This window comes from Tachypleus tridentatus, chromosome 13 (assembly GCF_004210375.1).
Source record: "Tachypleus tridentatus isolate NWPU-2018 chromosome 13, ASM421037v1, whole genome shotgun sequence".
Classification (NCBI taxonomy): Eukaryota; Metazoa; Arthropoda; class Merostomata; order Xiphosura; family Limulidae; genus Tachypleus; species Tachypleus tridentatus.
Window position 1 is genome coordinate 26599338 of NC_134837.1, and position 16034 is coordinate 26615371.

At 36.7% G+C, this 16034-nt stretch overlaps 1 protein-coding gene across 2 annotated transcripts in view; it reads right to left on the minus strand.

Annotated features, from left to right (window-relative positions):
* The window catches only part of LOC143237394 (uncharacterized), a 51067-nt gene that overhangs the window by 3335 nt on the left and 31698 nt on the right, over positions 1-16034 (minus strand). The window contains exons 6-12 of one of the 2 annotated variants that reach the window (XM_076476602.1): positions 13584-13637; positions 13373-13429; positions 11912-12067; positions 10330-10458; positions 9027-9314; positions 6939-7004; positions 4876-4953 (exon numbers count right to left, since the gene is read on the minus strand). In XM_076476602.1, the coding sequence (XP_076332717.1) occupies positions 4876-4953; positions 6939-7004; positions 9027-9314; positions 10330-10458; positions 11912-12067; positions 13373-13429; positions 13584-13637 (828 nt within the window). Of the gene's footprint in view, positions 1-4869; positions 4954-6938; positions 7005-9026; positions 9315-10329; positions 10459-11911; positions 12068-13372; positions 13430-13583; positions 13638-16034 lie in introns of both variants that reach the window. The other variant, XM_076476601.1, reaches the window with a different exon arrangement.

Here is a 16034-nt window from a genome sequence, read left to right on the forward strand (position 1 = left end):
ACGCAATCGTCTACGAGATGCAGGAATGCGACCTCGATGTCCAGTCAGAGGCGTCATCCTCACCCAACATCGTCAAGCACGGCTGCAGTGGACTCGGGCACATCGGGTTTGGCTGAGTGGACAGCCATTCCACAGGATGTGATTCGTCATCTCTTCGCTTCCATGGGCAGGAGATGCCAAGCAGTTATTGATGCTCACGGGGGGCATACTCGTTATTGACGTTGAGTGACAATAAACTTCAACTAGTGAACGTGGACTTCGCCTTTGCAGACTTTGGATGTTCAGTAGTGAATGTGCAAAGTTTCACACATGTCATACAGAACTACCCGGAATAAACTTGTTAACAATTTGTCTCAAATTTTGCCTTTTGCGTTTCTTTTTTTGAAGAGTATATATAAAAATGTTTTTAATTATGTTAAACAAATTGCTTTTCAAAAATTTTACCTTCAGTTAGAAAAAATAAGAAGATACATATGGAAAATCACATCTAGAAAGCTCTGGAAGTTGAATTTCTACATGAATTTTGGTTACTGTTTTGGTAAAGCAAAAGAGTTAGAGTTATAGCAGTCTTAGGATTTCCTATACCTATTAATAGTATATCTGTACTTAACAACCAGAACGAATGAAATGTCAAACAGAGATAAAATTTAGGTTCAAAAATCTATCTACTATCAATAAATAAGCAGAGTTTGGTATACTAAGATCAACATCAATATTAAGTAGTACGAAACTAGAGTAGTATCTCTGGATAACCAACATCTTGTAAACCAACATCAACACAAATATTTGAATATCTGATCACATGAATATGAACTAGTATCTCTGGAGACTCTTGTAAACCAACATCAACACAAATATTTGGATATCTCATCACATGAATCTGGAGTAATGTCTCTGGAGATTCTTGTAAACCAACATCAACACAAATATTTGAATATCTGATCACATGAATCTAAACTAGTGTCTTTGGAGACTCTTGTAAACCGACATCAACACAAATATTTGAATATCTGATCAGATGCATCTAAACTAGTGTCTTTGGAGACTCTTGTAAACCGACATCAACACAAATATTTGAATATCTGATCACATGCATCTAAACTAGTGTCTTTGGAGACTCTTGTGAACCAACATCAACATAAATATTTGGATATCTGATCACATGCATCTAAACTAGTGTCTTTGGAGACTCTTGTGAACCAACATCAACATAAATATTTGGATATTTTATCACATGAATCTGGAGTAATGTCTCTGGATCTCTTCTAAATCAACATCAACACAAATATTTGGATATCTGATCACATGAATCTGGAGTAATGTCTCTGGAGACTCTTGTAAACCAACATCAACACAAATATTTGGATGTCTGATCACATGAATCTGGAGTAATGTCTCTGGAGACTCTTGTAAACCAACATCAACACAAATATTTGGATGTCTGATCACATGAATCTGGAGTAATGTCTCTGAAGACTCTTGTAAACCAACATCAACACAAATATTTGGATATCTGATCACATGAATCTGGAGTAATGTCTCTGGAGACTCTTGTAAACCAACATCAACACAAATATTTGGATATCTGATCACATGAATCTGGAGTAATGTCTCTGGAGACTCTTGTAAACCAACATCAACACAAATATTTGGATATCTGATCACATGAATCTGGGTAATGTCTCTGGAGACTCTTGGAAACCAACATCAACACAAATATTTGGATATCTGATCACATGAATCTGGAGTAATGTCTCTGAAGACTCTTGTAAACCAACATCAACACAAATATTTGGATATCTGATCACATGAATCTGGAGTAATGTCTCTGGAGACTCTTGGAAACCAACATCAACACAAATATTTGGATATCTGATCACATGAATCTGGAGTAATGTCTCTGAAGACTCTTGTAAACCAACATCAACACAAATATTTGGATATCTGATCACATGAATCTGGAGTAATGTCTCTAGATCTCTTCTAAATCAACATCAACACAAATATTTGGATATCTGATCACATGAATCTGGAGTAATGTCTCTGGAGACTCTTGTAAACCAACATCAACACAAATATTTGGATATCTGATCACATGAATCTGGAGTAATCTCTCTGGAGACTCTTGTAAACCAACATCAACACAAATATTTGGATATCTGATCACATGAATCTGGAGTAATGTCTCTAGATCTCTTCTAAATCAACATCAACAGAAATATTTGAATATCTGATCACATGAATCTAAACTAGTGTCTTTGGAGACTCTTGTAAACTAACATCAACACAAGTATTTGAGTATCTGTTCGTACGAAGATGGATAATTCTCAGTTTCCATCAGACAGTCATAATAGGGCACATTAAATCTGTTCAGAATCAGGTTACTTGCTTAATTTAGTCATAAGAACTGCTGTATGTGTTGTATATCACGTATTGGATCAAATGTCTCCCTCTTTATATATACCGAGATATATTTACGTTATAAAAAATAGCTGAAGTTTCTGTATAAGTTAAAGATGACACAAATAATAACAATTATTGTTTCTGCCAAAATATTTACTGTACATGTTAACACTTGTGAACTATCGACTGTGGTCTCTACCATGCATGCCAACACTGTGTGAACTATCGACTGTGGTCTCTACCATGCATGTCAACACTGTGTGAACTGTCGACTGTGGTCTCTACCATGCATGTCAACACTGTGTGAACTGTCGACTGTGGTCTCTACCATGCATGTCAACACTGTGTGAACTGTCGACTGTGGTCTCTACCATGCATGTCAACACTGTGTGAACTGTCGACTGTGGTCTCTACCATGCATGTCAACACTGTGTGAACTGACGACTGTGGTCTCTACCATGCATGTCAACACTGTGTGAACTGACGACTGTGGTCTCTACCATGCATGTCAACACTGTGTGAACTATCGACTGTGGTCTCTACCATGCATGTCAACACTGTGTGAACTATCGACTGTGGTCTCTACCATGCATGTCAACACTGTGTGAACTATCGACTGTGGTCTCTACCATGCATGTCAACACTGTGTGAACTGACGACTGTGGTCTCTACCATGCATTTCAACACTGCGTGAACTGACGACTGTGGTCTCTACCATGCATTTCAACACTGCGTGAACTGACGACTGTGGTCTCTACCATGCATGTCAACACTGCGTGAACTGACGACTGTGGTCTCTACCATGCATGTTAATACTGTGTGAAATCTCCACTGTGGTCTCTATTGTACATACTTATATACTAACAGCGTCAGAAGTTTTCACCGTGATCTCTAGTGTGGACATTAACAACGTCAGTAGTCCCAACCGTAGTCTCTATTGTTTATGTATTAACAATGTCAGAAGACCCACCGTGGTGTCTAGTGCAGACGTTATGAGTATCAGAAGTCCCCACCGTGGTGTCTAGTGCAGACGTTATCAGTATCATAAGTCCCCACCGTGGTGTCTAGTGCAGACGTTATCAGTATCATAAGTCCCCACCGTGGTGTCTAGTGCAGACGTTACCAGTATCAGAAGTCCCCATCGTAGTCTCTAGTGCAGACGTTATGAGTATCAGAAGTCCCCACCGTGGTGTCTAGTGCAGACGTTATGAGTATCAGAAGTCCCCACCGTGGTGTCTAGTGCAGACGTTATGAGTATCAGAAGTCCCCACCGTGGTGTCTAGTGCAGACGTTATGAGTATCAGAAGTCCCCACCGTGGTGTCTAGTGCAGACGTTATCAGTATCATAAGACTCCACCGTAGTCTCTAGTGCAGACGTTATCAGTATCATAAGACTCCACCGTAGTCTCTAGTGCAGACGTTATCAGTATCAGAAGACCCCATCGTAGTCTCTAGTGCAGACGTTATGAGTATCAGAAGTCCCCACCGTGGTGTCTAGTGCAGACGTTATGAGTATCAGAAGTCCCCACCGTGGTGTCTAGTGCAGACGTTATCAGTATCATAAGTCCCCACCGTGGTGTCTAGTGCAGACGTTATCAGTATCATAAGTCCCCACCGTGGTGTCTAGTGCAGACGTTATCAGTATCAGAAGTTCCCACCGTGTTGTCTAGTGCAGACGTTATCAGTATCAGAAGACTCCACCGTAGTCTCTAGTGCAGACGTTATCAGTATCAGAAGACCCCACCGTAGTCTCTAGTGCAGACGTTATCAGTATCAGAAGTCCCCACCCTGGTGTCTAGTGCAGACGTTATCAGTATCAGAAGTCCCCATCGTAGTCTCTAGTGCAGACGTTATGAGTATCAGAAGTCCCCACCGTGGTGTCTAGTGCAGACGTTATGAGTATCAGAAGTCCCCACCGTGGTGTCTAGTGCAGACGTTATCAGTATCATAAGTCCCCACCGTGGTGTCTAGTGCAGACGTTATCAGTATCAGAAGTTCCCACCGTGTTGTCTAGTGCAGACGTTATCAGTATCAGAAGACTCCACCGTAGTCTCTAGTGCAGACGTTATCAGTATCAGAAGACCCCACCGTAGTCTCTAGTGCAGACGTTATCAGTATCAGAAGTCCCCACCCTGGTGTCTAGTGCAGACGTTATCAGTATCAGAAGTCCCCACCCTGGTGTCTAGTGCAGACATTATCAGTATCAGAAGACCTCACCGTACTCTCTAGTGCAGACGTTATCAGTATCAGTAGTCCCCACCGTAGTCTCCAGTGCAGACGTTATCAGTATCAGAAATTCCCGACTGATCCACTTGGTAATGTTGGCAAAAGACACAATCATAGTTTCTGACTTATTTTGTAACTATTATTCTTGCTCTATAGAATTTACAAATAATCAATAAAAAATACGGATAGGTATTTCGTTACAACACGAAAGTGATACTTTAATAACTATTGGAATCGTACTTTCACCTGTGACTGGACAAATAGGTTGATCTGGACAATCTGGACACGGTGGACATTCTTGCTCTATAACCCGTGGTGGAGGTGCTGTGAAAAGCCAAAATACCCTAGACTTTAACATGTTAACGTTTCATAACTAAAAACCATACTACAACCACTGCATAATTGGATCTTATGATATGCTTGATTTTGGTTCTTGAACTAGTTACCGTATAAAGGAAGTGATGATAAATATATATTTTTGTATTTCATAAAGTTTCTCAGAATTAAACCTCTGAATAAATCTAATAAGAGTGAAAAAAAGACAACAAAAATCCGACTTTTTTGGCAATCGCTGAAAAATAAAATATTTATCAGTTATATTCGACTAGTTTCGGTAACTCAATCACCACCATTAACCAAAACTACTTAGATATATAAGTAATAAAAAGTTCACGTTTCACAGTATTAAAATAAAACACACAAAAACATATGGATTTCATGTCTTCACTCTTAATATATAAGCACAACGTGCGTGGAAAAAAATTATAATCAAGGAATAAGACATTTGAATTACCATTAATAATCTAATAATAAACTCTGACAATTTAATGCATTTATAATTGAAATCAAAAAGATAAAAACGTAGATTTTGTTATCACTTATTTCTATGACTTGTTTTTTACCACTATTCTATTTGATACATGCTTCGTGTTGGAACTGCAGCTGGACCCGGCATGGCCAGGTGGTTAAGGCACTCGACTCGTTATCCGCGGGTTCGAGTCCCCGTCGCACGAAACATGCTCGCCCTTTCAGCCGTGAGGGCGTTATAATGTGACGGTCAATCCTACGATTTGTTGGTAAAAGAGTAGCCCAAGAGTTGGCGGTGGGTGATGATTACTAGCTGTCTTCCCTCTTGTCTTACACTGCTAAATTAGGGACGGCGAAATTACAAAACAAAACAAACCCTTCGGGGGACACAACAGGTAGCCACAAACATCAAAAACACATACATATCCAATGACACCACTTCATACTAGTATGCATCATACTGTTTTTGAGTCAATCCACATCTGTGTTGCAAAGAGTTGTCTTTTATACCTGTTTACTTCACCGTTTCCATAATTATTTCCTTTGCTGTGTGTGTTGGTAGCTGGAAGTAACAGCTCTGTAGTTGTTAAAAATATGTTGTAATAGAGACTGAGGTTAGAATAAGGACTAATATTTGAACAGCAATAGCTTTGCACGAAATTCCAAAAAAACAACAACAAAAAAAAACGAACTCCAGCTAAATTTTAATAATTTATTTTGAAATTACCAGCTACTTTTCAGATAAAGTTATTTAACCAACTGGTATATTTGAGCCTAATAATACAACTGACTTATCATCTGTAATTTATATTGTTAGTACCTCTATCCCATAAAAGAGATTTACAGATGCATTTTTCTTGAACATAAGTATGTTATCGTTTCAAACACAATTATTTTAATAAATTCAAAAACAACATTTTACTCGTACAAGTTTAATACTAGAAAATACTATATATATGCAATTTAAGTTTATTTTACACTACACTTAAATGCTTTTATTTTAATCACTCACAAAAAAATACTGAAGTTGTGGTCCGGTCTCACTAAAGATTGTTTGTTTTTTGAATTTCACCCAAAACTACACGAGGTTTATCTGTGCTAGCTGCCCCTAATTTAGCAGTGTAATACTAAAGGGAAGACAGCTAGTCATCACCATCCACCGCTAACTTTTGGGATACTCTTTTACCAACGAATAGTAGGATTGACCGTCACATTATATAATGCTTCCGCAGCTGAAGATGTAAGCATATTTGGCAAAACGGAGATTCGAATCCGCGACCCTCAAATTGAAGGTCGAACCCCTTAACTACCTGACTATGCTGGGCCTACATTCTAAACCACTGACTTTTGGTGACTGTTATTCCTACTTTCTTTTTAGAGCCAACTAAAAGTAACACATAAATACGAGCTCAGCGTGTTTATACAACTTATTTGGAGCATTGTGGCAAGTAATTTAATTTTTATTAAAATGTAGTAAGAATCTACTATATAATACACAATACCTTTCCCGTAAACTGCATATTGAGTTTCTTTCGCAGGTTGTCTTTTTGGAGAGGTTGGGCCAATTTCTGGAAAGAGCATTATAGACATTTTAAAGGAGAAATAAATATTATTACACTAAGTTGTCTATAAATTTTACTCGAACAATATCTATATTTGTGCATTGGGTTTGGTGTTTTATGGCGCAAAACAACTAGGCTATCTGCGAATAAAGTGTTTGAGTCTTGTGCGTATGTGGCTTTCTTATTTCAAAACCACATTAGGCTATCTGCTGAATCAACCAAGGGGAATCGAACCCCTGTTTTTTGCGTTGTAAATCCGTAGATTTACTTCTGTACCAGCGGAGGACGTATTTGTGGTATGTTTTCAGGTAACCAATTACGTCCTGACGAACGTTCAATATAGTTCCTAAAATGAGAAATAGTCGGTAACTTTGAGAAGTACATACAAGTTCTGATTGACAAAATACTCGTGGATGGCTTATGTTAAGTTGAAAACATTCAGTTACAATTACCAGAAAGCAACCCCTCTCACAACTACGATGGTGCTGTTGGATGTCATGTTTAACGTTGTAACGTTCTGAATAGCAGAAGACATCATATCGTCAGACAGGATTCCATGTGTTAAACACTGGTTTGAAGAATAACTAAATGTGGATTCATGATGTCCGAAAACACACGTAGGTCCAAGAAGACTTGATAAAAAATGATACAAAACATTATAACTAGAGCAATTTGGAAAGGTAGACCTTTCTTCGTCAAGTGCAAACTGGAAATGTGAAATGTGTCTTTTCATTCTCTAACCGATAACGTTGATAAAGGAAGTCACACCCAGAACGTGCTCAATGACAACGATGTTTATCCATAGTAACAAACATATAAACCCAATGACAAGTACAGTAAGATGTGTGTACAACTGGTAAGAAATATGTGCTAAAACCTTTTAGTAAATTATCTTATCTGCTCATTATTAGCGCTTTGAGAGCTAAACTAAAACAGAACTAAATAAACAAAACCTAAAACTTTAGATCAAGCAAAAATTAAATTTTACAAAAGTTAAAAGTTTTCAGCTAAATTAGAAATTAGTTAAGTCTACAAACTTTACCAAAAGTTACAAGATCCGCAAAAAATACTATTTAAGGGATATAAACCTGGCTTCAAATACAAAATACATTAGGACTAACGAAGCCAAGTTTGAACATGAACGATTACTCAGGTAAACCTTGTCCTTAAATGTACAAACTAGTCACTTTGAGACACAAAAACACAGTTATAGCTGTTGACCAATTGGGAATAACAAAGATCTGTGGTGGTTTTATTATATTGAAATGTTTAATGTTCTAAAATGCTATTCGTTTTTCTCAATCACGTACAGACTTTTCATAAAATACATAAAATTAGGACTACAACACGGTGTTTTGAGAGTAAAAGACTTAGATTTCAGGAAAGAAATGAGGATGATGAGGATAAATGTGCATTTGACGTTGATGTTCTCCTATTTTTTTCCAGGCTTGCATTTTTTGTTAACAAACATAACAATAAAAAATGTTTATTATGGTAAATGAAATAATAATTTGATCTACGTAAGAGTTATTTTTTATTCTCTATTTATAAAAATTCCTGACGTGATAGAAAAATATGACTATTATTTTCGAAATCTGTGAAGCAGATTTACAGAACGTCCGTTATTAAAAACGAAACAACGTTTGTAAAGTTTAAATTCGGAGGCCTGTGAAACCGATGTTAAACTGGAAACATAACTGCGTCAACTTGGAACCTTTAGAAAAACAACAGCAATGGTTATACCTATATATGCAAAAACAGCTCGTTTGGGTTGAGAAAATATTTTACGTAGAAGAGCGAACAACGTTTTCGGTCATCGTCGAAACGTTGTTCGCTCTTCTATGCAAAATATTTTCTCAACCCAAACGAGCTGTTTTTGCATATATATTTCTCTACAAGTGGATTTTCTCGACATCACTGAATGGTTATACCGGGATCACGCGCAAAAACAGGAAAGCTAAAAAAGATGTACAAGTTTAAGCCTTGTACGTATAATAAATTTAGATTTTTTATAATTTTTCAAATTACCAAACACTGTGAATACTCCCTTTGTTTCTCCTTTCTCATTCTTGCTCACACATTTGTAAATTCCATAATCACTTCCTTCTATGGAAGAGATATTGAGCTCCATATGGTGGCGGAAACTTGAACTATATTCCTTTATATGGTATTTCCCTTTATTTTCAATTAGCTTCTCATCACCATGCAGCCAGTAGTTGATGGCTTCTGGGAAGGCTTCAACAAAGCACTCGAGGACTGCATGACTGCCGTTTCTTGTACCAACCATCTGATTTTTGATTTTAATTAACGGAGGGACTACGAATACAAATAAATGAAGTGTAATTATGCTTCATGTATAGAAGGGAAACATTAAATACAAATTTAATTATATTTATTTAGAATAAAATAAGTATGTATCTACGACATTAATCTATTTTTACTAAATTATGAAAATAATCAACTGGTAGAAAGAACACGGATATTTTAAATTGTGTAATAATTTCATGAATAAATAATATGGATTTGGACTACTTCCTATTATTAATGAAAATATCGACACCACTAAGCCTATCGTAGACAACTTTTATCGAAAATTGATTTCAAAAATTAAGTTTAACTAATCGCTCTTCTAAAATGTAATTACAAAGGGGCTAAAAGATAAATAGCAAAAACTTTCTCTGCTGAAAGTTGTGCAAAGAATATTCAAATTTTAATTAATGTATACTTTTGTTTAAAGACAGGGCGTTATTTACAAGAGAAAACGAGAAAATCGTTGGAAAACGAAATGCTGGGCATACGAGTAGACTCAGTTTCTAAGGGCTACTGTAGGCCAACTAAATCATTAATATGAAACAATTGCAACCACGCAAATTTGAAATTTACCAAACTACCTAACAGGTGTACTTTGCTCAAGTAAGATCATACACACAATTGTTTCAATCTACGTCTCAAAAAGAACAAAAGCTGTAATAACCCATACAATTAGAATTCAGCTGTCTCTAACTGAAACAGATTTAGAAAGAACAACAAAATTTATGTAAATTGCTTTTCAGATACAACAAGAAATTCTATTGGATCCTGTGAAATATTCGCAAAATTTTATGAACCAAAAACTTTGGTTTGTTTTATTCTAATTTGTTATTATTTGCTGTATTATTATTATTACATCTTCAAATTTCGTTCTCTATTCTTGAAATAATAATAGTTCCATACTATAATATTACAGGTTTAAGATTTCACGACACTTCAACAGTGTACAATACAGATGAATGAAATTAATGAAGAGTGTAACCAATGCAGCGGCGATCATTAAAATAGTTCAAATACTCACAATTAACTTCTAGTACAATCCGTTTATAAGCAGGGGGCGGAACTCCATTAGATGCAATACAAAGATAAGTACCCATGTGATACCGAGTAACTTGGCTGATGTTAAGACGGTCCCCGTCAACAGTCGCCACTGAAATCGATTAGTTAAATAAATTTTAGTCGAGATCGTTTATACATGTACAACACATATATGCTGAGGGGGCGCAGCCAGCAGTAGGGAGTTGAGGGGGGCATTTTTTTCCAAAAAATGTGGTTCGTTTCTTCTACACAAAGTTAAGAGATTTACTTTAACCTAAACGAAACTTGTAAAACGAAGGTATTAAAAAGTTATGAAAGCCAAATTTTACTTTTATAAAAATCAGAAGTGAGTGTACCTCTTAGGTGGTTGTTTGATATCCCTTCCTGCCATGGCTACACCCCTGATGACGAGTGACATCTACATATTACTATTCATGTGAATAAAAATAAATATATTGTTTGTGCTGATAAAACTAGAACACAACAAAGCAACAAAAATAAATAAAATATAAAATAGAGATTTTCAGAACAACAACTCAGTGTACGTATTTTGAAACTGTAAAATTATTTTAATATTCTTGTTAAGTTCCAAATATAAAACAGTTACATGTACAAGTTTTTTGTAAAGGTATTAGGTTTTTCTTTCAAGCTGTTTTCAGGTAATTCTAGAAGAAAATGAATCCTTAAACTTTCGGTTTTACAGTTTTCTGAATAACTCCTTTTTGAAATTATAAAATAAGCGTGCTTACAACACTAAAAATCGGGTTTCAATAACCGTGGTGGGCACAGCATAGGTAGTTCGTTGTGTACCTATGTGGTTAATAGCAATACACCGAAGTTACGTAATAAATTTTTAACTTTTTACTTGTTACATAAAAACATTAATTAAGTGAAGAATGGTCAGTGGCTACTAGTTACATTGTACGGTCTCGAAAATACATTTAAAATGCTCGACAAACTATTCAAATACACAGATGTATTCATGCACTATTTTTCAACAGAATAAAACACATAATATTTTTCTTACAACCTACATATAAAAGAGAATCGCTGTTTGATAGTCCCATCATAGTGGAAGTGTTTATTAGCACCAAAATAAACTATGATTTAATTTTCTTTGTTTCACGTGGAGTTCCGTGTAGGACTAATTTATGTGTAAACAATTAATTGGAGGCAGATTTGTTTCGAATGACTTGTTAACCTAAATGTGAAATCTAAAGGAATCTTTCTTTACGAATCAAAATGTTTTTTCTTGCTTTCTGAAGCACGGAAAGCTAGTTTAATTTGCAATCTTCCTCTTCAAGAAACAAACAAAACAGATTTTTAAAATATTGTGATAAACCTCGTGTGATTGTGATTGCGCTATTTTATTAAGAAGACACACATGCAGTGAGTACTTAAGGTCTGTTTGTTCATTTAGAGCAGGGACACATTGGCTGTGTCCACTGTTGGGAATAGAACCCTGGATTTTACACTTACTGCTGACCCACAGGAAAACAACAGCATAAGAAAGTGTTTCTTAAAACATTGGGAAACAGAGAAACAGACGAATTTTCAATACTCACAATACCAAGAACCTATTAAAATCGGACTACTGTCTTCTCTTCTCCATGTCATGGTGGGCTGAGGTTTACCGTAGGCTGTACACTTGAGACGAATGTTCTCGCCTTCTTCCACCACCATGGTTGTCTGCTGCTCCGTGTCTACCATTGCAGGAGGTACTGAGAGTGACGAGTTTCAGATTAACTGAAGTTATTGACGCCTCTTATGATCAACAGAACATAAACTGTTAACATACACATTTATCATCGGTTTAAATATTGTTGTTCAAATATTAGTCCTTATTCTAACCTCAGTCTCTATCGGGTATTCTACTGCTGATTACAACATATATTTAACAACTACAGAGCTGTTATTTCCAGCTGTCAACACACAGCAAAGGAAATAATCATGAAAACGGTGAAGTAAACTGGTATAAAAGACAACTCTTTGCAACACAGATGTGGATTGACTCAAAAACAGTATGATACATACATACTAGTATGAAGTGGTGTCATTGGATATGTATGTGTTTTTGATGTGTGTGGCTATCTGTTGTGTCCCCCGAAGGGTTTGTTTGTTTGTTTTGTTTTGTAAATGTCGCGCAAAGCTACTCGAAGGCTATCTGCGCTAGCCGTCCCTAATTTAGCAGTGTAAGACTAGAGGAAAGGTAACTAGTCATCACCACCCACCGCCAACTCTTGAGTTACTCTTTCACCAGAGAGTAACCGAATTGACTGTCACATTAAAACGCTCCAACGGCTGAAAGGGCAAACATGTTTGGTGTGACAGGGCCTGCGACCCTCAACTTACAAGTCGAATGCCTTAACCCATCTGGCGATGCCGGGCCTCTTCCAAAGGGAATCGAACCCTTGATTTTAGTGCCGTAAATCCAAAGACTTACCGCTGTCCTACCGGGGGATCATTTGAAGTGATTATGTTTCAAAACTGCCATTAAAATGAGTGGAGAAATCAAAAGGTTGAAATGGACAGTTACTACTAACTAGGCTATCCTTCTACCAGCAACCAGGCTGTTGTTTCCACCTGCTAACACAGAATAATTTTAATAACCATAGAAACCGTGAGAACAAAGGGTATAAGTACTACTAAAATGCCTTCCATCATCGTTATAACATTAAATATTTTAAAGTTTCCCCGAAGTACTATTTTATAAGCTGTTACCAACAAGTTAACTATAATTTCTGTCAACCATTAGCTCATAAACTACTGTTAATCGTTAGTCTAAACGCTGTTATAAACCACTGATGTATAATGCACTATCCATCACTTATCTATGTTCTAACAGATAAAGATCAGTCAAAGTATCTTAACATTCATTTTATGTACCGTTTTAGACAATTTTGTCTTCCTAACCACACTACTGACAAATAAAAACATAATAAATGTGATTTATTTATACCGGTCATTGTGATTTATGTATTTATTTAACTATATAATATCACAGTTCTTTTATACATATAACATACTTAGCAGTTTTGTGGCTTCTGTTCCATTGATGTTCCAAGCTTTGATTCCTGGTATTCCTGCAATAATAGAAGAAAAAGGAACATGATTTTATCAACAGTTTAACAATTTTTTTGCTCGCTCAGATAAATCTATATACCACATTGATCCAAAACAATATCGATAATTCTTGAAGTTAGAGATACTTTGATCAACGAAAATAAATTAGGTTACCAGGTATTCCGGGAGTTCCAGACACCCCCTTCCGTCCTCGTGGTCCAGGTAATCCTAGAAAAAAATATTTAACATGTATTATACTTTAATTAAAATCCTAATTTGTTAAATTAACTTATTCATTAAGGTATATATGTAATAAAGTTTAACATTTCACAAGATTTGAAGGAAAATCTAGTTCTAAGTCAAACTTTTACAACAGTTGTTGACGTACACAACCAACATTATTACCAAACATTGTTTAAACAGTGAGGTGTTCCTTCTACTCTCCGACTAAGTGTGATTTTTTGTGCTTATTTTGAATTATTCTAGTAAATGACCCTTTTTAGTTACATACACACGCCTCTCATCGAGAGTATAATCTAGTGGTCCTGTCGGTAATAGTCAAAGTTTAGTTTATCTGATAATTGGGATAATCAAAACGCATTAAACCTGTTACAGATCGTCAAGCCTGCCATCTCTATAGGCAGCCAGTAAGCCTACAATTCCTGTTGGTGATTGAAATATTTCTAATCGTGAAATATGTTGATAAGCAAGCGTGCTGTTGGTAACATACTAGTCTAATAGCCATGTTCATAATCGTCACATACATTGGGTTCGTTAGCAACTGTTTACAACAGATATCAAGCCCTGTTTGTGATTGGAAACGCATCTCTGTTGCTTATGGTGTTTTCGTTTTGGACATTATTTCTTTTTTCTAGACCATCAGCATCGTGCAAGGTTTTCATACTAATCAAACCTTTTCTTAATGAAAAAAATTAATCGTAGGTATGCAACACGTGAAAGAGACTTATAACCAAGGTATATCAATTTAAATAGGTTTTACGACAGGTGAGTCAACCAAAGTCTATCCATGTACAGATAGGTTTTACAACAGTTGAGTCAACCAAAGTGTATCCATGTACAGATAAGTTTCAGAACAGGTGAAATAACCAATGCCTATTCATGCACAAATAGGTTTCAGAACAAGTGAGATATCCAAGGTATTTCTATGTACATATAAGTTTCAGAACAGCTGAGCCAACCAAGGTCTATCCGTGTACAGATATGTTTTATATAATGATGGGATAATAGTGTGTATCCATATGGATTAATTTAGAAGTAGGTGAGATAACCAAGATCTATTCATGTACTCATACGTTTCAGAACAGATGAGATAACCAAGAGAGATTTAGGCACAGAGAAGATATCGATGAAACATTCGACACACTCATATAGATTAGTTTCGGAACGGGTGAGATAATCAGGGTTTATCAGTGTAGAGATAAGATTTAGATAATGATGGTATCGTCGACATACGCATATAGATTAGTTTCAGAACAAGGGAGATAACCAGTGCTTAACCATGAAGAGAGAAGATTTAGATAAGGATGGGAGTGCCAGCCATGGACAATGTAGACAGCACACATGTGTAGATAGTTTCAAAACCAAGGTCTGACAATAGAGGTTTAATTTTTATGTGTTGATAAGAAACATCGACAAATGACGTAGAGATACGCTGCCGGTTACAAGTAACACAGACAGAAGATGACCAGCTAAAGAAAACAGTTACTGCTGACGAACAACCAGTAGTGTAAAGGTGTTTATCTTGAATTTCTATGAAGTAAAAACAGCCAAACAACTGTTCCTCCCCTTCAAACTGAACAACAAAAACAACCGAGAACTGTCCTTCCCCTTCAAACTGAACAACAAAAAACAACCGAGAACTGTCCCTCCCCCTTCAAACTGAACAACAAAAGAACTGTTCCTCCCCTTCAAACTGAACAACAAAAAACAACCGAGAACTGTCCCTCCCCCTTCAAACTGAACAACAAAAACAACCGAGAACTGTCCCTCCCCTTCAAACTGAACAACAAAAGACAGCTGAGAACTGTTCCTCCCCTTCAAACTGAACAACAAAAAACAACCGAGAACTGTCCATCCCCCTTCAAACTGAACAACAAAAACAACCGAGAACTGTCCCTCCCCTTCAAACTGAACAACAAAAACAACCGAGAACTGTCCCTCCCCTTCAAACTGAACAGCAAAAAAAACCGAGAACTGTTCCTCCCCCTTCAAACTGAACAACAAAAGACAACCGAGAACTGTTCCTCCCCCTTCAAACTGAACAACAAAAAACAACCGAGAACTGTTCCTCCCCCTTCAAACTGAACAACAAAAGACAGCCGAGAACTGTCCCTCCCCCATCAAACTGAACAACAAAAGACAGCCGAGAACTGTCCCTCCCCTTCAAACTAAACAACAAAAGACAGCTGAGAACTGTTTCTCCCCCTTCAAACTGAACAACAAAAAACAACCGAGAACTGTCCCTGCCCCTTCAAACTGAACAACAAAAGACAGCCGAGAACTGTCCCTCCCCCTTCAAACTGAACAACAAAAAACAGCCGAGAACTCTCCCTCCCCTTCAAACTGAACAACAAAAGACAACCGAGAACTGTCCCTCCCCCTTCA